This window comes from Haliotis cracherodii, unplaced genomic scaffold (genome assembly GCF_022045235.1).
Source record: "Haliotis cracherodii isolate W230 unplaced genomic scaffold, xgHalCrac1.p SCAF_13, whole genome shotgun sequence".
Lineage (NCBI taxonomy): Eukaryota > Metazoa > Mollusca > Gastropoda > Lepetellida > Haliotidae > Haliotis > Haliotis cracherodii.
Genome location: NW_027266268.1, coordinates 19,560,331 through 19,583,482, shown reverse-complemented (window position 1 = coordinate 19,583,482; position 23,152 = coordinate 19,560,331). Strand labels below are relative to the sequence as shown.

The 23,152-nt window shown below is 42.4% G+C and overlaps 2 protein-coding genes across 2 annotated transcripts; one reads left to right on the top strand and one right to left on the bottom strand.

The window, feature by feature from the left end:
- Positions 1–411: 411 nt before the first annotated feature.
- On the bottom strand, positions 412–7,172 carry LOC139459040 (microsomal glutathione S-transferase 1-like). The gene is made up of 3 exons (XM_071240483.1): positions 7,032–7,172; positions 4,208–4,293; positions 412–2,811 (listed from the first exon to the last, which is right to left on the bottom strand). The coding sequence occupies exons 1-3, from the start codon at positions 7,170–7,172 to the stop codon at positions 2,568–2,570; spliced, it is 471 nt and encodes a 156-aa protein (XP_071096584.1). The 3' UTR covers positions 412–2,567.
- A 7,511-nt stretch (positions 7,173–14,683) lies between these two features.
- LOC139459039 (microsomal glutathione S-transferase 1-like) lies at positions 14,684–22,113 on the top strand. The gene is made up of 3 exons (XM_071240481.1): positions 14,684–14,805; positions 19,793–19,872; positions 21,026–22,113. The coding sequence occupies exons 1-3, from the start codon at positions 14,689–14,691 to the stop codon at positions 21,267–21,269; spliced, it is 441 nt and encodes a 146-aa protein (XP_071096582.1). The 5' UTR covers positions 14,684–14,688; the 3' UTR covers positions 21,270–22,113.
- The last annotated feature ends 1,039 nt before the right edge of the window (positions 22,114–23,152 follow it).

Below are 23,152 nucleotides of genomic sequence, written 5' to 3'. Positions count from 1 at the left end.
GTTGGTTGGTTGGTTGTTTAACGCCGCACAGTCCAGTAAATAAATGAATCTGGACTAGACGTTCCATGATTGATACATTGTGAGCAACAATGCACACAGTTGGGTTACATCGACTTACTTTGGTTTGGTTTGTTATTTTGTTTAACGCCTCACTCAGCAATATTCCAGCTATATGACGGCGGTCTGTAAATAATCGAGTCTGGACCAGACAATCCAGTGATTAATAACAAGAGCAGCGATCCACAAAATTGGAAATGATGACCTGCATCAACCAAGTCAGCGAGTCTGACCACCCGATCCCGTTAGACGCCTCTTACGACAAGCATAGTCGCCTTTAACGGCAAGCATGGGTTGCTGAAGACCTATTCTTATACACACACACAATGACGCACACACAATACATGACAGGCAACGTTTATTAAGTTTCGTTATAGATTGATACAGATGAAATAACCCACCCTGGGTGATTATCCAGCACTGTATGCCTATACATTCTCTTATTAAATAAACCGGACCAAATAGTTACTGTGGGGGGCACGGGTGGCCCAGTCGTCTAAGGCGCCGCGATTCGCTGTGCAGAGTTGCGTCCCTTGGGCACGCCAGAAACCTATGATTGTGGGTTCGAATCCAGGTTCGCCCCAATTATGTTTCTAGGTTTGTCAGCACCATACCCGTGCTCGTGGGTTTCACCGAAGTGGTAAACGTCATAGACCTGCATCACTTCGGTCTTTCCTCCCACATTAAGCTGACCCGCCGTGATATAAATGGAATACTGTTAAAAGCGGCGTTAAACCCAACTCACTCACTCACTCTTATTAAATAAACCGGACCAATTCGCAACTTAACTTGGAAAGTGAAGTCGCATATCTACAGTTCTCCTGGCTTTTTGTTGTGTCAGGTGATTCGAATCTGATTCAGATAAAGCTAGAGTGACGAAAGGCTTTCGGGTATTTATATTAACAGAATGTAGATATACCGCACTGAAATATCAAGGATGGCAATGATCGGACATCGATACTAATAAAAAACACAAATCTTTGATTGGACTAAACACTAGACAGTAATGCCGGACAACCAATAACATAATTCTTGGAGGATTGTTGTTTTGTTCTCTGTAAAGAAATGCTTGAAACTCGTACCCCAGAAAACGTACATGTTATAGCCACATAATAGCCTCGCCCATAGTGTTATGCTGAGTCACCACTGTGCCGGAGTGTGTGTTCTATGACGTTGCTATTTGTAAGCTTGCAAGCTTTTTTTCTCTATATTTTTTTTTATAAATGAAGTCATTTATCATATACTTCAGTGTGAAAGACTGAGTTTTCCGAAGTTCAGAAAAGAGATATTTTCATTGCAGTGAACATAAAACTTGATATTTCACTGCAGTGACCAGAACACTTTGACGGAACTATTTTCATACAAGAATTAACTCCCCTTAAATTGTCTCCCTTTATCGTAAGTGTTGACGTCCTTAATACGTTAGGTCCACATCGACAAGGCAAAATAGTGACAGATGGTCATTTATGGAGTTAATATCACCTTTTGCCGTTTGTTATTCTCTGGAAAACGCTTAGTTATAAACTGTTAATTACTCACTGAATTCGTCAATCGAGACTGTTGGTTTCGCAAAGGGCCATGTTTGTTACTTGACCAGAGTGTATTCTTTCGCTTCCAACGGCGATCTCCTAGTTTTCAATAATATTTTTGGTTAAAGTTGATTTTGTATATAATCATATCGAAATGTATGAGAAAGAATGTTCGTGACCCGAAATATGTTTTTATACTTTTGTTTTGCTAACACGAAACTACTTTTTTAGTCGCAAATACAATGGGTGGTGAACCGTCCCTGTGTGTTACGCCGCTTTTAGCAATATTCCAGCAATATGACGGCGGGGAACACCCGAAATGGGCTTCACTCATTGTACCCATGTCGGGAATCGAACCCGGGTCTTCAGCGTGACGAGCAAACGCTTTAACCACCAGGCTACCTGATCATCCTGGATGTTTACTGACGGTATACGGGCTCATGTGAGGTTAGTAGTTCTGCTCTGTGATTGGTCTATCTCACTTCAGGCATAATAAAGATAAATACGATTATCACGTGTATCTTGAGCTATATGTAGCACGTATACGAGATAAGGATGTTTACTGTAACTACGGTTAAAAAGACGGCTATTGGTCTATATATGGCCATTAGAATGCTCGGCAGTGTAGAGACGTACATGAGTTAGGCGTGTCTGGTTAATCGCTGTCAACACGGGTTAAAGGGCAAACCATGTGATTTTGACAAAATAGACAAAATAGTTTTCTCCGCCAGCACTTGGAAACCTACCAATTTGGACCCACATCAGAGCAGCCAATATGTCAAGTGACACATCATAAAATGATTTATAAAATTTTGGAAAAATCTGAGGACATTTTTTCCCCAGCATGTTTTGGAACAAGTATTCAAATTCAAAAACATCCCAGGCCCCGTGAGAACATCAAATGATCGCCCTCTTTCTATTATACATAGAGATATACATGTCCAAGTAGAGGTCGTGTTAAAAGTTGTCGACAACGTCGCATTAGAGGGTTCCACAGATGATGACACGGCCGACCATGATCATGTTGACGACTGCCCCAACGCCGAAGGCCAGGAATCTGATTGGCTGCGGCAGTGGGGCGAGGTAGGCGACGGTGTGGATGAGGCGTGCCGCTGTGAACGTCTGGAAGAGGCGTCTGGCGACGTTTGGTAGGGGATCCGATAGGACGTACAGCACGCCAATCACAGCGAAGGGCAAGATGTTCTCAAGGTCATTCTGATGGCATCTGAAAAAAAGATGACACGTGTACGGTTCGTCCCATAGAAGAATAGAACCCAGTTGAGATTCAGGGTTAGAATCGTCCACAGCAACCTATGCTGGTCGTAAGAGTCGTGACTTGATGGGCCGGGTGGCCAGGCTCGCCTTTGGTTGTCATCGTACCCACACGGCGTGGATAGTTGGTAATAGCATCAATCACTGGAATGTCTGGTCCAGATTCGACTATTTACAGGCTGCCGTCATATAGCTGTAATATTGCTGAGTGCGGCATAAATAAACAAACAAACAAACAAGAAGGAAATAAATCTCATGAATGGGTGAGTGAGTTAGGTTTTACGCCGCCTTGAACAGTATTTCAGTTACATCACGGCGTGTCAGCTTAGTGTGGAGGACAACCCGAACTGATGGAGGTCTGAGACATTTACCACTTTGGTGAAACCCACGAGCTCACACGTGCTGACGGTCCTAGGAACATAATTTGGGCGAACCGGGATTCGAACCCACAATCAAATGTTTCTGGCATGCCCAAGACATCTCATGAAACTACCAAGAGATTGGCTAGACATGGAGTGAGATTGCTTTCGTTTACCGCCGCTTTGAACAGTATTCAGTTACATGTCGGGTCGATCGTGGCTGCAGATAGGGGATGTTTTCGACTATGGTGAAGGACTCAAAGGTCATGGTCAAGGTAAATCATGGATTGGGACCCACGATCAGCAGATCCTGGCACTGCTTAGCAACACTCTAATCTACTTGGCAACTCAGTTTCCCGTAAATAGAAGATATATATATATACTGAACTACTTTATAAACGCAACATGTATGTATCCATATATGATATATATATGTATATAGAGGTCGTAATAAAAGACACTCATAAAACCTCTTGATAGAGAGTACCTCACAGCTGTGTCCCAAATTCGTCTAAAAGGACCCACGAATCCTGCGTACCAAGGGGGTTCGCAGCCTCAGAGGTGTAAACCATGTACTTCAAGGGTCCATTGCAAAATTGAGGTGGGAACACTAATGATGGAGGAAACATTGTTTTGAAGAGTAGTGTAGAGGGCCCCCTTTACCGTACCTCGATATCATCGCTTAGGTTTAGCACTACCAGAATCAGTGAGGTATGTTTGACGCTATGTACAGTATTTCAATAATACCACGACATGTCATCTTAATGTGAAAGGAAGCCGAAAGATGAAGGTCTTCGACGTTTACCACTTTGGTAAAACTCACGAGCACGGTATGGCGCTGACAAAATCAGTAATTAGGACGAATCTCAGATTCCAAAGAGGGCATGGCATTCCAAAGGGACGCAACTCTGCAGGCGCTTTACACGACTGGGCCACCGAGTCCGTAAATAGATAGTTATTGGCGTAAGCAGGATTGACTATGCAATATACCTTCGAATTCTCTCCACAGTTTGGTCGTTGAAGTTGACTTTGATGCCAGGGGCGCCCAACTTCAGGTCCTCCGGGTTGGAGAAGGTCTGGAAATATCGCCACATCAGTCATGATTTTACACGGTTTATTACTTATATAATAACATATTTATATTATTTTCACGTCTGTAAATAAATGTTTTACTGAAATAATAAACATACCTAATATTGTAAGTGATGAGGAACAGCCCAACTGTGCCACAAACACGCAAACGATAACGCATAACAATGTCAAGGTATCAATTATGACGAACCTTGGGACGCTTGTCAGAGTTACGTCCCCTCGGGCCGCCACTCATTTACATATAACTAAAAATAACTTCTGCCTACGGCAACTTGTTCCAGTAAAGAACAAATTACACAAGTAGCCTGGAGTATCTTTTTTTCCAGTTATATTTAACGGAGTGGACCTACCGAGGCATTTTTTAACAATATACCTTGGAGTTTGTATCATCAATTATTTTTTTCACCTAGAATGAAACATACGGGCCAAAATGTAGATATTTTACTAAACCAAAAGAGCTACTTGGTGTATTGCGTCCCTTGGACACGCCAGAAGACTATGATTGTGGGTTCGAATCCCGGTTCGCCCCGATTATGTTTCTAGGTTTGTCAGCAACTTTACCGTGCTCGTTGGTTTCACCGAAGTGGTAAACGTCTAAGACCTGCATCACTTCGGACTTTCCTCCCACATTAAGCTGAGACGCCGTGACATAACTGGAATACTGTTGAAGGCGGCGTTAAACCAAACTCACTAAAACACTCTTCAGTATGACTAGCGAATACTTTAACCACTAGGCTACCCCACCGCCCCATGAAAACAGTGGAAAGACTATGCATCCCAAGAACCATTCCACCTATTTGGGCATTTGAAATAAGTATTTTTCTCTCATAAATTGGCAGTCAGATCACAGATACAGGCTATGCTACCACAACCACTTGACGATGAGGTGAGCGGGTGAGGTGAGGTGAAATGGGGTTTAACGTCGCGGCCAAGATTATTGCACTTATATAGCGACGTGAATGTACGTGTGTGTGTTTGTGTGGCTGCTTGTACTAGTCCGGACTGATGCCGATTTATAGTGCTAGCACACTGAGATACCATGCCGCAGTTTAACATGAATACCCCACTCAGACACAGTATACTGACTCCGAGCCGACCAGTCCTTGTTTTAGACCCCTTAATGCCGAGCGCCAGACAGGGTAACAACAAGTACCATCTTTTAACGTCTTTTGGTATGACGCGGCCGGGGATCGAACCCCGGACCTTGAGATGAGCGTCCTCACTTACCACGTCATTTAATAGGCATGGTTCGTCTCCAAATATGTTTACAATTTCCAAACATTGACAAACATGTTCCGTAACCTAAATCATTCCATGATCATATCTTTCATTTCCTCTGCGATCCCATGACGGTTATCTAGCTCCTGGAAATCATACACGCTGCTATTCTATCACAATTGTCAACACACTCTCTAATTCATGGACCCGTGAAGATCCGGGGGGTGAAATACTGGAATAGGTATCCAGCAACCCATACTTGCCGTAAAAGGCGACTATGCTTGTCGTAAAAGGCGACTATGCTTGCCGTAAAAGGCGACTATGCTTGTCGTAATAGGCGACTATGCTTGCCCTAAAAGGCGACTATGCTTGTTGTGATAGGCGTCTATGCTTGCTGTAAAAGGCGACTTTGCTTGTCGTAAAAGGCGACTATGCTTGCCCTAAAAGGCGACTATCCTTGTCGTGATAGGCGACTATGCTTGTCGTAAGAGGCGACTATGCTTGTCGTAATAGGCGACTATGCTTGCCGTAAAAGGCGACTATGCTTGCCGTAAAAGGCGACTATGCTTGTCGTAAGAGGCGACTATGCTTGTCGTAATAGGCGACTATGCTTGCCGTAAAAGGCGACTATGCTTGCCGGAATAGGCGACTATGCTTGTCGTAAGAGGCGACAATACTTGTCGTAATAGGCGACTATGCTTGCCCTAAAAGGCGACTGTGCTTGTCGTGATAGGCGTCTATGCTTGCCGTAAAAGGCGACTATGCTTGTCGTAATAGGCGACTATGCTTGCCGTAAGAGGCAACTAACGGATCGGGTGGTCAGGCTGGTTGACTTGGTTGATGCATGTCATCGTATCCCAATTGCGTGGATCAATGCTCATGATGTTAATCACTGGATTGTCAGGTCCAGACTCGATTATTTACAGACCGCTGTCAATATGGAATATTGCTGAGTGCGGCGTTAAACGACAAAGAAACAAAACAAACAAACAAACGAATGTACTTTTGTTACACCCCTACTTAGAGCAACTTCATTAAGCAGCATGTGTGAGCCATGTTTTAAGTGTTCTTTCCAGTGGTTATAGGTTGCGCATCACTGGAGACAATAATAATTATGTTTAAAAAGCTGATGCGCTTAATGCTGAAAACATACCTTAGTTGCCGTATTTTTCTCGAAAAATGTATATGTATAAAAATCTGAATAAATTACAAGTCCTCCGTTGAACGATCAAAATAGACTTGATTTATAAAAGCTGGATTTATCTGTCTCTTATTTGTCGATTCGTCATCACTCGCACCTCTCCGTCACCAGCAAGTCATCATTCGGCTTTTCGGGAATTACACAAGCTGGTCACGAATAACTGACATTGATTGCGGAGTTGTATCAAGCGCATGTAAAAGGCTAAAGAAATCATAGTTGTCTGCCCTTGGGTGGAGACGGTATATCACTGTGGCAGGTGGATAGTTGGACAAAGAAGTTTCATACAAGTTTCTGAACACATACCTCATTCTTCATTCTGAACAGCCCCGTCAGTGGACTCATGAGGACTGTTTTCCCGATTAAAATGGAGCCATAGAAGGCAAACTGGGAGAACACGGGGTTATCGATGTAACTCAGTTGGTCAGCCATGTTGAATGCGCTCATGCAGAAATACACTGAAATGTTCTCCTATGCAGATTTGGGGCACGCGGAAGGTATGGGTGCTGAGAACGAACGCTGCGCACGGTATAGGTAGTGTGATCTGTTAGGGGTTCGCAAACTGTTGGCGGACTGTGAGGGTTTGGACACGCCTGGCTTGGTATTGTGAATAGCAGGATACATATAAATCTTTAAAGTTGAAACCTTGACAGTGACATAAAGAACTGCCCAAGTCCCGAGTTACATACCGCGCATCCTGCAATAAGCGATTCCCGAAAGTAATAAGCTTAACGTCGCACTCAGCAATATTCAAGCCATATGACGGCGGCACATTAAAAAGCTGACCAACTTCTGTCCCTTTGTTAATTTGTCAAATTATTAGGTTATATTAGGAAGTTATTTATCTCTTCTTTCATTTGCATTGTATTCCTATCATTATCATACATTATATCACATCATATGTTTTGTTTGTTGCTTAACGTCGTACTCAGCAATATTCCAGCCATATGATGGCGGTCTGTAAATAATCGAGTCAGGATCAGACAATCTAGTGATTGATATCATGAGCATCGATCAACGCAGTTGGCATGTTTCGATCAAGTCAGAGAGCCTGACCAACCGATCCCGTTAGTCGCCTCTTTATATGCCTGCTTTAAATATACATGTACCCCTGGTAAAATATTAGATGAAAATAAGAAGAGGGATTTAAAACTTAATACAAATGAATAGTGCTACGCCTACCTAACCATCTTCCCGAGGCAAGAGAGTTAACTGACTTTTAAACTGGACTTTGATAGTCAGTTAACTCGCTTGCATCGGGAAGATGCTACCTAATATAATATACACGAATGCTTCGGTTTAATGCCGGGTCTAAGAGCTTCCGAAATAAGCCAATCTCACTGCGTTTATTCATGTATTTACAGTAGTTGTTGGTCCAACTGAGTTCGTACAGCGTGTTTTACACACTGGTCATGGTTCGGCTGGTGGTATCCGAACTACGGTGCAGTGATGACTCAGCGTTTCAGCACTGTCACAAGCCAATTTACATATCTAATTTGTCATTGTAATCAGAGTAGCAAGTCATAATGGAAGTAGATTAGTGGATTTCCAGATTATGATCTTCTTGTCCTATACGTACACAACGTTTCGGGACTACTTTTTGCCTCTTCTTCAGGTAAATGACACGGTGGGAGGACACGGCATACAAAGAGAATACAATGCTCTATTTATTACCGAAGAAGATGGCTACATACAGAGAGAATGTTAGTGTTTACCTATGAGGACAGCAAGTCGCAACAGAAGCGGAACCACAATTTCTCGACCTCACGTCACAATAAGATTCGAATGAATGTCCTCCGGATGACGGAAATAATACACTCTCGTGACGTGATATGACCCTAGGCACATATGATTTTTATGAACCCCGATATGTAAAAAATACGGGAACAATTGTTTACCTACATTTTATACCTACGAGGGCAAACGTATCGGGGTTAATAAAAATATCATTTATTACCAACGAGGGCAAACATATCGGCGTACATAGATAGAGGTTATCACGCTTATGTGTTTGGGGATAGTAAATATCCTGTATTAGGAATACAAAGTGTTTATTCCTAATACAGGATATTTACCATCCCCAAACACATAAGCGTGATAACCTCTTTATCATATAATGTCATTCTTTAATTCTGTGCTTGAAATCGCTTTCCCTCTCTCAAAAACATTACCTAAACGTTGCGAGTTTTCCTGGAATGCGCGCATTAATATTTATTACGTCAGAGTGTAAGTGATGTGTATAGTTCAAACTGAAATCTGTTTCTTATACAGTGGCGAAGCAACACATACGCAAAACAACAATTGTTTTTACTTGCATTTCGCGGCAGTCCATCGGTCTCTCCGCTAGAGTAACTGCCCTTTGTCAAAGGGAAGCTACTCTAACCCTAGTCTATGAGACGTCATGGCCACGTTCAGACGTTGTTGACAGTCGGCCTGTCCTGTCAAAACGTTAAGAAGTGCAATCAGATGTACACACAGCGATAAAACGAAACAAGGTAACAATTAAAACATATTTCGGCCAAATCCAACTATTTTAATTTGTGGAAAAGGTTTCAAGCCGCAGAGTGCTACAAGCACAGATATAGCTACTGATCCCGCTTGGCTAGGCCTCGTGCCCTCGCAAAATTGTTTCGAAATTTATATCTCCAAAGTTGCCAAAACTTATAAAATGCCTTAGCGACGTCACAGTTAAACACTGATTTTAAGTATATTAGACTGTTCTTTTGATAATGATAGCAATTATCTCTGTAGTTAATCCAGATTCCCGATGGTTAATCCTGACCCGATTGCCGAATGACAAGGGCGACGCCATGTTTGTTTATAAACACTGAAAGTAGTCCCAACTTGGCCTTTGATATTTGCATTTCTATCCGCATATGACCCCAGCGGATATCGTTTTTATCCGTTGACTTTCTCCTGCCGAGAAACCTACCCATTATATTATAAAATAATCATATCTGCCCTTGGTTTATATCATGCCACGAGACAACAGAACACTGTTTCTGTCATCCGGACGGCATTGTTGACGTCATTCGAATCTCATTGTGACGTCATAGCTCTAAGATTGCTGACGTCATTCGACAAGTTGCGACTGTCCTTTTAGGTAAACACTAACATTCGTCTCTGTATGTGGACATTGTGTTCATGTCATACTATATTTACGCTTGGGAAATACCGGAATTTAGACACTCGTGTCGTAAACATAGTATGACATAAACACTCATGTAATATCCTCTCCATAGTCCATGCACACACAGACATAGAAATTTGAGTAATATACAGATACATAAAGGTTGTTATACAATTAAGAAGAATTGATGGAAATGGCAGTCGTAATAGGAGAGCGGCTATGTGTTAAATGAGCTGTATCAAAATGAAATGCCCCATGCACGCGGGAGGAAAACACTGATCACGATTGATAGATGACTTGGCTCGTCTGGTGTGGATCGCTTCTTGATCCTTCTTGCCGCTTGCGCTTCCTCCAGTTGTGAATGTTTGTACAGAGGAAATTAGTGTGTTGCCAGGAGATGGAGAGGTTGAGATTGCTGACGATGTGATCTGATAGGGATCATGTTTCTGGATCGAGGGCTTACCTCGTTTAAGGCGTATGTCTGCAGGTCGGGATGTTACACATTATAACTGGTACACATACCCTCTCGGATTTGTCCGCCGTTGTACAGAATGTAATATAAATGACCTTGGAGATTAACATCCCCATATTCTATTTTCTCCTTACTGTCATTCTTTTTGGTGAGTGAGTGACAATTCCAGCAATATCACGGCGGGGGACACCAGAAATGGGCTTCACACATTGTACCCATGTCGGAAATCGAACCCGGGTTTTCGGCGTGACGAGCGAACGCTTTAACCACTAGGCTACCCCACCGCCCCCATTCTTTACGGAAGATATATGTGCACAATACATTACTTTGAATAATGTAATACAAGTAAAACCCTCAATGTATACTGATAATCAGACCCCATGGAACGTAATTAAGCAAGATTTCTAAAAGATATCTTGTTTTTAAACAGTAGGTATGGCAATGAACTATTGTTGAGACTTTTTTCTGTAACAGAATGATTGGTGAGACGCTTCAGTTACTTTTTACGATACCCTTGGCTTACTCTTCACACCTGGTATATGTTATGTCATTACCATAAGTTATTATTCTCATAACTTCTGTAATATTCTTCTGTATTATTCTCCTAACACGATTTGACTGTATCAAAATGTTTTTATTATAGAGATATTTTATAATTGAATATTGTAAAATAAGCAAAATAATCACAAGAATATCCCTGTTCTGAGTGAATTTCCTGGCGCTTCAGTGAACCTGTTGCGCCCAGCCCCCCGCCGTCATATAACTGGAATATGGCTGAGTGCGGCGTTAAACAACAAAAAAAAAAACGGAATTCAAACGCACGATTTAAGTTTCTGGTACGACTAAGGCGCTCGACTACGTCACAGCAAATTGTGGCACCTTGGACGACTGGGCACTGCTGTGGTATCGGGCAATACGCAACAGCATTGTGTACCCCTAAAACATACTCATACTTTTTTCATTTTGAACTGACTTCCAAAACTCGAGAATGTCCTTTACAGCATTCCATATAAAACGCTTGTATTTTGAAATAAGTGTTTACATTATCAAAAAAGTATGAGTGTATTTTGGGGTTAATTAACGCTGTTGACTGCTGGCAAACACAGCAGAGAATAAAGTTTTAAACTCGTGGGCGTAAGAAGTTTCCAGGAGAATGGAACATGCACGTACACGCTACTAGCCGTCCCCAACCGTTAACCATAAGCGAGATATATTCTTAAATATAATATATTCAACTAATTTTCAACTGGACATTAAGCCGTATTCAATGCCTTGCATGTAAGTTGTTATAATACTACGGCTCAGCAAGCCAAGCTAACGGACAGCAAATGTTTGTTTGTCTGTTGTTTAACGCCGCACTCAGCAATGTTCCGGCTATATGACGGCGGTCTGTTAATAATCGAGTCTGGACCAGACGATCCAGTGATTGACATCATCAACCTCGATCCACGCAATTGGGATCGATGACATGCATCAACCAAGTCAGCGAGCCTGACCACCCGATCCCGTTAGTCGCCCCTTACGACTAGCAAAGTCGCTTTTTACGACAAGCATAGGTTGCTGAAGACCTAATATGCCCCGGATCTTCACGGGTTCTCGCACCAAATGAGCTAATCTATACCTGGAGCCTCTGAAACGGGAGGGATCGACCATTTGATATTCTGGGGGTAGTGGGCTTGGTTTTTATCGAAAGAAATATATTGTACCTGAAAATGTTTGAATTTTTTAATTTTGCTTCAGGCCTTTGAAAAAAATTATGTATCTTCAAATCAAATACGATTTTATTTGCGTTCCACTCACTACACTGCTAGCTACTGAATACTCTAAATATATCCACGTGCCAAAAGGGGTTGGCAGAATCATTCATTTGTGTGCGATGCCAGGTGATTTTAAAATGACTTCCTATTTAACTGAATTCGTACACTGAGTGAAACACGTTTCTGGTGTTCCCCGCCTTGATGTGGCTGGAATATTGTTTTAAGCGGCGCAAAACCAAACTCACTCACACGAAGATATTGCAAACGTGCATCTCCCTACGATAACTTATGAATAAACCACGGCACAGTCGATAACAGCAGGGGTGGTAGTTTTGCTCGTGGGCAGCACGGTGGGGTCCACGTGGCCCATTGACGAATACACGCAGTGCTTGAAATGCACGTGCATCGCGTCACTCTCCACGTCAGATTGCTTCTGGTGCACGCACTGTTCCTAAAAGTTGTGTTCCATGTGGATTCCTGTCGAGTTGTTTAGCGGTACTGGATGATTGTGAGTGAGTGAGTGAATTATGGTTTAACGCCGCTTTAAACAGTATTCCAGTTATATCACGGCGTGTCAGCTTAATATGGGAGGAAAGCCAGAAGTGATGCAGGTCTAAGACGTTTACCACTTCGGTGAAACCCACGAGCACGGGTATGGTGCTGACAACCCTAGAAACATCATCGGGGCGAACCGGGATTCGAACCTACAATCATAGGTTTCTGGCGTGCCCAAGGGACGCAACTCTGCACAGCGAATCGCGGCGCCTAAGACGACTGGGCCACCCGTGCCCCCGGATGATTGTGATTCTGTAACAAATTCCGTCATTGTCTGTTTAAACCTTAAATGGGATGATAAGAAGTGTTTAGAAGACATGCATTCACTCTGCGCTTACCCTTATCTGTGTCGAAGGCCGAAGTTAACTTTTTTTGACAGCGGGGGCAAATATTTGTACAAGTATCACTTGTCCCCAACTTGATTCAAATAAAACTGTTTTCTGTAAAAAAAATCTAGGGGGGCAAGTGCCCCCTGCCCCCCGGCTGACCACGGCACTGGTGTCAAAGTCATCAAAATGGCTGGTGTATTTGAAAATCCCGTGTTCCCCTACTTTGCTTTCTATATTCACAGTGTTTATTTAAAAAACAACAATGAAATGTGTTTTGTCACGGCATTTCACAGAATGACTAAAAAACCTGAAAGCGCACATTTTGTCTTGTAAGCCCAACCAGTTGAATGTCACTCTCCAGATATTTGATCGAATACTTCATGTACCAAGTTACCCAGCTATACTCCATGTTGCCTGGTGCAGACAAACAGAGACCGGTCTTCTTTTCCAACACCTTTCTGTGCAAGTGCCCGCATCGCCCGGGACTGTCAGTCGAGGGCGTATTTTGTGGTGTGCCATTCCTTTTGCCGAAGAGCGTAATATAAATAGATAACTTTTTTTACATTAATTTTGAAGTGGATTGTTTACATTATCCTTGAAGTGGATTTTTCACATTATTCTTGAAGTGGATTTTTCACTATACATGTATTCTTGAAGTGGATTTTTCACATTATTCTTGAAGTGGATTTTTCACAATACATGTATTCTTGAAGCGGATTTTTCACATTATTCGTGAAGTGGATTGTATAAATTAATCTTGAAGGCGCCTTTTTACTTTATTCACATAGTAATTGATTGACGACACTTTTAGCAATATTTCAGCAATTACAGGGCGGAAGGACATAAGAAATGGGCTTCACACATTGTACCCATGTTGGGTAAATAATCGCGACAGAACCAGACAATCCAGTGGTTGATGTCGTGAGCATCGATCCACGCAATTGGGATACGATGACATGCATCAATCAGGTTAGCGAGCTTGACCACCCGATCCCGTTAGTCGCCTCTTACGGTAAGCAGAGGTTGTTAAAGACCTATAAAATAGTTCTTTGGTGTGGTATTCTCTACACTAGAACTGGGGGCACGGGTGGCCCCGTCGCGTTTCACCGAAGTGATAATTAAACGTCTGAGACCTGCATCACTTCCGGCTTTCCTCCCAAATTTAGCTGACACGCCGTGATATAACTGGAATACTGTTAAAGGCGGCGCCAAACCCAACTCACTCACAAACTACACTAGAAGTAGTTTGATTGCCGATTCTGGGACAATCAAGTAACAAGTAACTACTATTATGTGTGTTGAAGATATATTCTTACCCGCATTATCTACGGGGAGACAAGCACGGGTGTTGAGGAACATTTAGTACCCCGACGGCGTGAGACGGTGCTCATTGTGTCAGTCACTGCATATTTTGTCTGGACCAGTCTCGATTATGTACAGACAACTTTGAAACTGGAATATTACTTAGTACGGCGATAAATAAACAAACAAAAAAGAAAGATTTAAGACAACATGTGAACTATTTTGCTTCCAATGGATTGTTTTTAAATCAGAGGTAATGAAAGTGAGGTTAGATGAGAGTATGGATATCTATCTATGGATAGCAAATGTGATTAAACCGGTTATATTTTGTCAATTCATGTGATTACACATGCAGTCACGTGGATGTCCGACAGCGCTCAATGCAAAGCGTGTTTTAGTTGTTGAGAAATCGTTCAGAATGGCTGGTGTGTTCGATACTCCCGTGTTCCCCTACTTTGCGTTCTATGCCACAGTAGTGGTCTTGAAAACCATGGCAATGACTTTGGTCATTGTATTTCACAGACTGACCAAAAGGGTAAATGCATATCTTATTAAGAAGCCTTGATTAATGAATTTTGCGAGCTAATGGCACTATTGGAGAATTGGACCGAATATTCTACTTTCGAGGATGTTGCCTAACTAGTTGATGAGTAGTCATCCAGATACAGTCTGTATTGCCTATTGAAGTCACACCAGCACAGATGGATACATTTAGTAGCACCTGTCGATGAGTGTAAGGGGGGAAGGAGGAGGAGGAGGGAAGGAGGAGGAGGCACTGTAAGGCGCCTGTGCCGATTCGCTGTGCAGAGCTGCGCACGCCAGAAAACCTATGATTGTGGTTCGTTCGAATCTCGGTTCGCCCCGATTATGTTTCTAGGTTTGTCAGCACCATACCCGTGCTCGTGGGTTTCAGCGAAGTGGTAAACGTCTGAGACCTGCGTCACTTCGGGCTTTCCTCCCACATTAAGCTAACGCCTCGATATAACTGGAATACTGTTAAAGGCCGCGTTCAACTCACTCACTCACTATGCAGTATTGAATCACAATATATCACTAAACTGTGACTTCAGCTGTTAACTCTAATTCGACCATGAATTTGGAAATTACTCGATTCTGATTGGTCAATCAGAGGCTATCAAATCACAATAAACCTCCCCTGATTCAAACAGCTGGTTTGACAGCCGCACCACCGCGAAAGCCAATATTCATTGAATATTACTTTTTTCAATCATTGGGAGTATTCCAAATTCGGTTCGGTTCCAAATTCAACTTAGCGCGGTTAGATCTACAGGTAGTCTAGCTCTTCATTGAAAACACAGTTTTATTATTAATATATTCAGTGGTTTTCAAACATGTTTAGGGGGCACGGATGGCCCAGTCGTCTAATGTTCCGCGATTCGCGGTGCAGAGTTGCGTCCCTTGGGCACGCAAGAAACCTATGTTCCTAGGTTTGTCAGCACCATACCCGTGCTCGTGGGTTTCAACGAAGTGGTAAACGTCTGAGACCTGCATCACGTCGGACTTTCCTCCCACATTAAGCTGACACGCCGCGATATGACTGGAATACTGTTAAATGGGGCGTTAAACCCAACTCACTCACTCACTCACTCAAACATGTTTAACCTTTCATCTTTATTAACAAAGGATTTCACCAAACCAAACATGTTTATGTGATCACATTCAAACTGAGGGATGTCGCTTCAGCTAGTTCAGATGGAGGTTTAATGATTGTTAGGTGCCTCATCACTAAGGCTTTGCTGAAAGAGCAATCTTCCATTAAACCTGTCATAATTTGGCTTTTTCGTGAACACGTGCCTCTGGATATTTATATCTTTTCGCTGCCCCCGTTCTATGCCACAGTGGTTGTTTTACAAACCATGGCAATGAGTTTTGTCACTTCATTTCACTGAATGACCCAACAGGTAAGTTCGTATTTTGTTACGAAGCCTAAACCAATGAATGTTGTGAAATAGCGCCACACCTGCGAACTCTGACCGGGTATTCAACCGCTGTGGATTTTGCATACTCATGCAGTTAGAATGACACAACAGACACAAGTAAATATTCAGCAACAACTGTCATATGTAAGCTGCGGGTGAAATTGCGCCAAGGGCTCAGTTAACTGCAGGCATAATTGCGCAATGTCATCGCAGTTATACCGTAAAACTGCCACAAACGAGATTAGCATATTAACTATTTTTGAATCACAGTATATCACTATACTGAGACTTCAGCTGTTAACTCTAATGAGTTATTATTAATATTTTCAATGGTTTTCAAACATGTTTAACCTTTCATCTTTATTAATAATGGATTTCACCAAACCAAACATGTTTATGTGATCACATTCAAACTAAGGGATGTCGCTTCAGACACATGTGCCTCTGGGGGAATGCTTGTGTGAGGATAGCAGAAACATTAACGTACCAACATTTCATAGTAACAACTGATATTGATACCTTTTCGCTGTCGGTTGGTGACAATGTCGACTGTTCATCTCGCATACTCATGCGTTACAACGAATGTATGTGCAGATACTATACAAAAAGACCAATTACGTTATACAAATGGTTATAAATAGGACATGGGTATTTTAATACATGAAATTGAATTGAACCTTGTTCAAATGAAGCTGTTATATATTATCATAATTACGGGTGTTATATGATACTCAAAACATATGGACTCCACGTGGAGACCGGTATGGGTGTTGTGGACACATTGTGACGAGGATCCTCCACGAGGAGACAAGCATGGGTGTTTTGGGTCCATTCTGACCTGGATGCTCCACGAGGAGACCGGCACGGGTGTTGAGGGTCCATTCCGACCTGGATCCTCCACGTGGAGACAAGCATGGGTGTTGAGGATCCCATTCTGACCAGGACCCCCCACAAGGAGACAAGCATGGGTGTTAAGGACCCATTCTGACCAGGATCCCCCACAAGGAGACAAGCATGGTTGTTAAGGGCCCATTCTGACCAGGATCCCCCACAAGGAGACAAGCATGGTTGTTAAGGACATATTCTGACCAGGATCCTACACGAGGAGACAGGGATGGGTGTTGTAAAGGACCCATTCTGACCCGTATTCGCCATGAGGACACAAATTCTTGAGCATGTGTGGGGAGTAGTGGTGTCTGTTTTCTATGGCTACTCTCCCATATAGTTGTGATAACTGTACATCCTTCAGTGTTTAGTTTACAAAATGTAATTTCATATTGTCCGTTGATAATTCTACTTCCCATACATTGAAAGCTGTAGGGTACAGGCAAGTGGTAAAGTGACGCTCGAAGACCCGGGGTCGCTTTTGAGTATGGGCACACGGTGCGAATCTCGTTCTTCGTGTTCCCTGCCGTGATATTGCTGGGGTATTGCGGCCTCACAACGCCATTAAAAGATACTCGAAACATGCATCGACACGATTAGCGTAGTCATCAAATATCTCAAGATATCTCCATTAAACCGTATGTTTTCTTCTCAGGCTCTTCTCTTGTCGACCGAAGTTTAAAACAATTTTAAACTGCTGAAATGTCACTGAATGAAAACATTTACACAATGTATTGAAGACTATCTACACTATGCTCGAAAGTGGATCGGGTGGTCAAGCTCGGTGACTTGGTTGATTGCATGTCATCGTACCCCGACGGCGTGAGACGTTGCTCATTGTATCAACCACTGGATATTTTGTCTGGCCCAGATTCCGTTATGTACAGGCTACTTTGAAGCTAGAATATTGCTGAGTGCGGCGATAAATTAACAGACAAAAACAGAATGAAAGATATAAGACAATATGTGCAATCAAAGACCAAAGATATTTGATGGTCTCAGGTGCAATATATTACAACAAATGGAATGTTTTTTTAAATAAGAGGTAATGAAAGAAGTGCAAGGTGTGACTATGAATACTTAAATTTCTCTCTCGCTCGCAGAGCCACGAATTCACAAATGTGATTAAGCAAGTTATATCCTTGTCCTTCGCGTGATAACACATGCAGTCACGTACTGCCCCTTCGCGCTTACCGCAAAGCGTGTCACAGTTTTTGTGTCGAGAAATCGTTTTGCATGGCTGGTGTATTTGACAATCCCGTGTTCCCCCACTTTGCGTTCTATGCCACAGCGGTTGTTTAAAAAACCATGGCAATGAGTTTTGTCACTTCATTTCACAGAATAACTAAAAACTACATGTAAGTGCATATTTTGTTGTGAACTACGAAGCCGGAACCTATAAATGTAGCGAGTTAACAGCTCCACACCTGCGAACTATGACCGAATATTCAACCACTGAGGATATTGCTTCATTTCGCAATGATGTCCAGTCACCCATATAGTGTCTATATTGCATAAGGGAGATCAACAGACTATACACGTATGGCAACAACTGCCAACGCCAAGTGCTCAGTCATTTGCAGACGTATTTGTGCAATGTCATTACCGGTATACCGTAAAACTGACAAAAAATAGATTAGCATGAAAATAATTCTTGAATCACAGAATACCGTAAAACCGTGAAATACAATTACAGTAACTGTATTTTGTTAGGAATTGTGTTCAATCATAACGTTTGGTGCCAGGCTGCATTCAAGACGTTCATCCCTATGGTGGAGGTAGTGTGATAATTTGGGGTGGAATTTCTGGGGAGACTTGTCATCATCCGTGGCAACGTCAAGGGCCAGGGCCAGCGATACAAAGAAGATGTTCTTCAACCCGTGGTGCTTCCATTCCTTCGCCAACAGCAACAGTGAACACTCTTAAATACATACAACGTCAACGTTCTTCCGTGCACTCTCACCCGACGCGCACACACGCCAGCAAACCAGCAACAGCTTGCCGACGCTGTAAGAATTGAAAAGAATCGGATTCCCGATTACGTCATCAGGCGGCTGACAACATCTATGAGGCGGCGAGTCTGGGCGTACATTAGTGCTCACGGTGGTCATACTCGTTACTGGGCGTACCAGGCGTCCGTTAAAGACCACACACTTATAAAGACAGTACCTGGGTGACTCTGATCTTTCCTGTGAACTGTGATCTGACCACCCCCATGTTCACGTCACCAGTTTTGAGTCTCGCACTACAATTCTGCATGGACTATCGCATGTGACCCTATTAACGAATAAAACGAAGTTACGTGAACTTTGATAACAGTTGGATAGATGTAATCATTTTGCTAACACTCCAATAGTTTGAGTATGGGTACTTAATCGTCCTATCGTTTTCCTTGAGAGGGTTCCCCTCCCACAGTATAGCATAGTAAAGTGAATATCACTTGAAGATTAGTTTGAGGCATTATCTTGATCGAATTTTCTTTTAAGTAGGAGAAAGTCCTCAATCTCGCGATTATTTTCGCGATAATAATCGCGAGATTGAGGATATTCTCCTATACATACACCATCATTGATTAACATTCTCTTTTTTATTTTCATTTTTTTTACCATCAGATATGGGTGTATACTTTCATTTGCCCACTAGTTCCTATTCCGGATTGCTTAATAATGCATGATTGATGTTTCTTTTTTTTCATAGGTATATATCAATCCCGAGGACGCATCCGGCCTGGGAGCACCCAAACCAACGACACATGAAACAGTTGAGAGGGTCCGCCGGTGAGTGAAATAATTCTTTTTTAAGTTGTGAACTCATCTTCTTCTCGATGAATGCCTACAACCCTCTTGTGTTTGTTTGTTTTGTTTGTTTGTTTGTTGTTTAACGCCGCACTCAGCAATATTCCAGCTATATGACGGCGGTCTGTAAATAATCGAGTCTGGACCAGACAATCCAGTGATTGATATCATGAGCATCGATCCACGCAATTGGGATCGATGACATGCATCAACCAAGTCAGCGAGCCTGACCACCCGATCCCGTTAGTCGCCATTTACGACAAGCATAGTCACCATTTACGGCAAGCATGGGTTGCTGAAGACCTATTCTACCCCGGATCCTCACGGGTTCAACCCTCTTGTGACACACGTAACTCATATTATAATATACTCATCAATGATATGAGATATTTCGCATGTGTGATAGAGGCAACTTGGAGACGGGCATATCAGAAGGGGTGTAACAACCAGACTCGTATTACATCCCCTGCCGGGCCTGAAATGGCAAGTCAAAGCATTTTGAATGGGCTATTGTTATCTGTCTGGTTGGTAAAATGTAATAGTTATGTCCCTTTGTGCGTCGTCTGCTCGGCTAGCTGTCACGTGACAATGTCTTCCAAACAAAGGTGAACACATTCTTACGGACTTTAGACAGAACAGAACAGACGGACAGAATTTAGAGATTTTTTGTGAATGGATACATTTTACCAGTTGATGTTGTGGTATGTGATAAAAAGGCTGATTTTGGGGTCTGAGGTTGATATGGGGTAAGATATGAAAACTGAAATTTTATAACCTCTAAGTATTATGGTAGTCTGTCGTCACAAACAAATCACCACAAACAGATTTGGAATTATAATTTGGACAGTAAATGCTCGAACCCAGCAACAATTATTCTTTATTCTCCTTGTATGTGTTTTTTCAAAGAATTTGTTTTAAACCAAAGAGCTTGGACCCACCACTGTCTTAAGGTTATTAATAACAATCAGTGTAAAACAGGAGGAAAATTGTTACGGTAACCAATAAATTCTAGTTTCATACAAAGCGATTTTTCATTGTTAAATGATAAACTTTTAAGATATAATTTTAGTCTAATAGTTGGGTCTGATTACACCTCATCCCACGTGCAACAATCATTGGCCTTCGTCTGTTTCAGGTGCCACATGAATGACCTTGAGAATGTCATTCCCTTTGTTCTGATTGGTCTGCTGTACACAGCAACTGGCCCAAGTCTCGGCTCCGCCCTCCTGCACTTCCGCATCTTCACGGGTGCCCGGTTTTTCCACACCATCGCCTATCTGTTACCCCTGCCTCAGCCATCACGAGTCCTTGGTTTCCTCGCTGGTCTCTTGGCCACAGTGTCCATGGCTTGGAGCATCTTGTCTGCTACCAAATATTAGCTCCCCCATAAGCTATCATACTGTAGGGTGTAAGACTTTGTAAAATGGTGCGAAATAATAAATTGATTGCTTAAATGGCCTTTAAAAGAGAACTGTGGATGAGTACCGCATTGTCCATGGCTCCAGTTGTGAGGCCTTTGTCCAGACAGGAAGTGGACACCATGGAATCTACTCTCTCTTCAGCAAACTCATATGACAAGGACAGGATATCTGATATGAAGAACTCAATCATTATGTGACATGTTTTCAACAAATATAATAGTAAATGGACCAAGGTTTCACTAACAAATGAATTCTTTGAATGATGGTTCGAACCTGTAAATTGTTTGTTCATTTTCTAGGCACTAGTAATGTAACGATGCGGCAATACAGTCTTGTATGGTGATACAAGTCCCACGATACAATAGATAGATTTACAACCCCTGTATCGCAATACATGCAATACATTTCATTACAAGATGTATTGTAAAACGATGGGAATAATAACAGAAACTGTTCAGCAACCTGCTTTCACAGAGTCTCTGGTATTTCCCATGTAGCTGTAAGTAGCATAACATCCCCTGTGTCATCTAACCTATATGTTTCTGCCCTACAATATCCCATCTCCGCTCCATGAAAACTAAAAACAAATGATTCAGGGTTGTGATTCACCTGCAAAGTACTGTAGCGGGATACGAATCGTATCGCACCCATAGTATCGGGATACGAATTGTATCGCACCCATAGTATCGGGATATGAATCGTATCGCACCCATAGTATCGGGATATGAATCGTATCGCACCCATAGTATCAGGATAAGTATCGTATCGCTGCCCCACCGTATCATTACACCTGCAGTCAGAATGTGACCTTAGATGAGTGAGGGACCAAATATTTGAGGCAATAAAAGAAAATATTCACTGCATGTCCTGGTAAAGGATGTATTGTTGGTAAAAACAATCGTTTGGCTTCTACTTTGAAATCAGGGACAGAACAGTGTTCTGTCGATATCTAATAGAAACGTGTAATTTGTGGCTGTGTCTTCATGGAAGGTTCTTAAGTGTGTTGTCCTATCACTTTGGTGATTTTGGTTTTATTAGATGATGTCAGAGATGTACATTTTATTGGCTTTATTAAAGGTTTGAACAGTACTGTTTTCATTGTTTGATCTAATCATGTTCCATATATGCTGCATATTTGTGTTAAATATGCACAGCAAATCACATTACCGTAATTGTCCTAATAAACGCTCCCGGGCGTTTAGAAACTTGACAAAGAGGGACGCTTATTAAACCCATACACAAGTTCAAATTGTTTCAATTCATGACATCGAACTTAAATGAATAAACTGTCTGTGATCCATTCCACAAATCGATTTTATCTACGACTATTGTAAGTCTATATTGAAGTATGGGAATTATCGGGGAAATCATTGTCAATACTTCACAGCTATGCATACACTGCAAGAATCTCCCATAAATACCCAAGGCCGCTTTGCAGTGCAGTCACCATTTGTAACCTCCGAATCAAGCCATGGCCTGGGCAAGCGGATTCCGGGGTAGAATAGGTCTTCAGCAACCCATGCTTGCCGAAAAAAGGTGTCTATGCTTGTCGTAAAAGGCGACTAACAGGATCGGGTGGTCAGGATCGCTGACTTGGTTGATGCATATCATCAATCCCAATTGCGTGGATCGATGCTCATGATATCAATCACTAGATTGTCTGGTCCAGACTCGATTATTTACAGACCGCCGTCATATAGCTGGAATACTGCTGAGTGCGGCGTTAAACAACACACAAACAAACCAACCAACCTGGGCAAGCGAGAAGGTTTCTGCCAGTGAGTGTCCAGACAAGCAGAGGGCTGACATCACACACATGGCCATGTTTCTCACTTCATAAC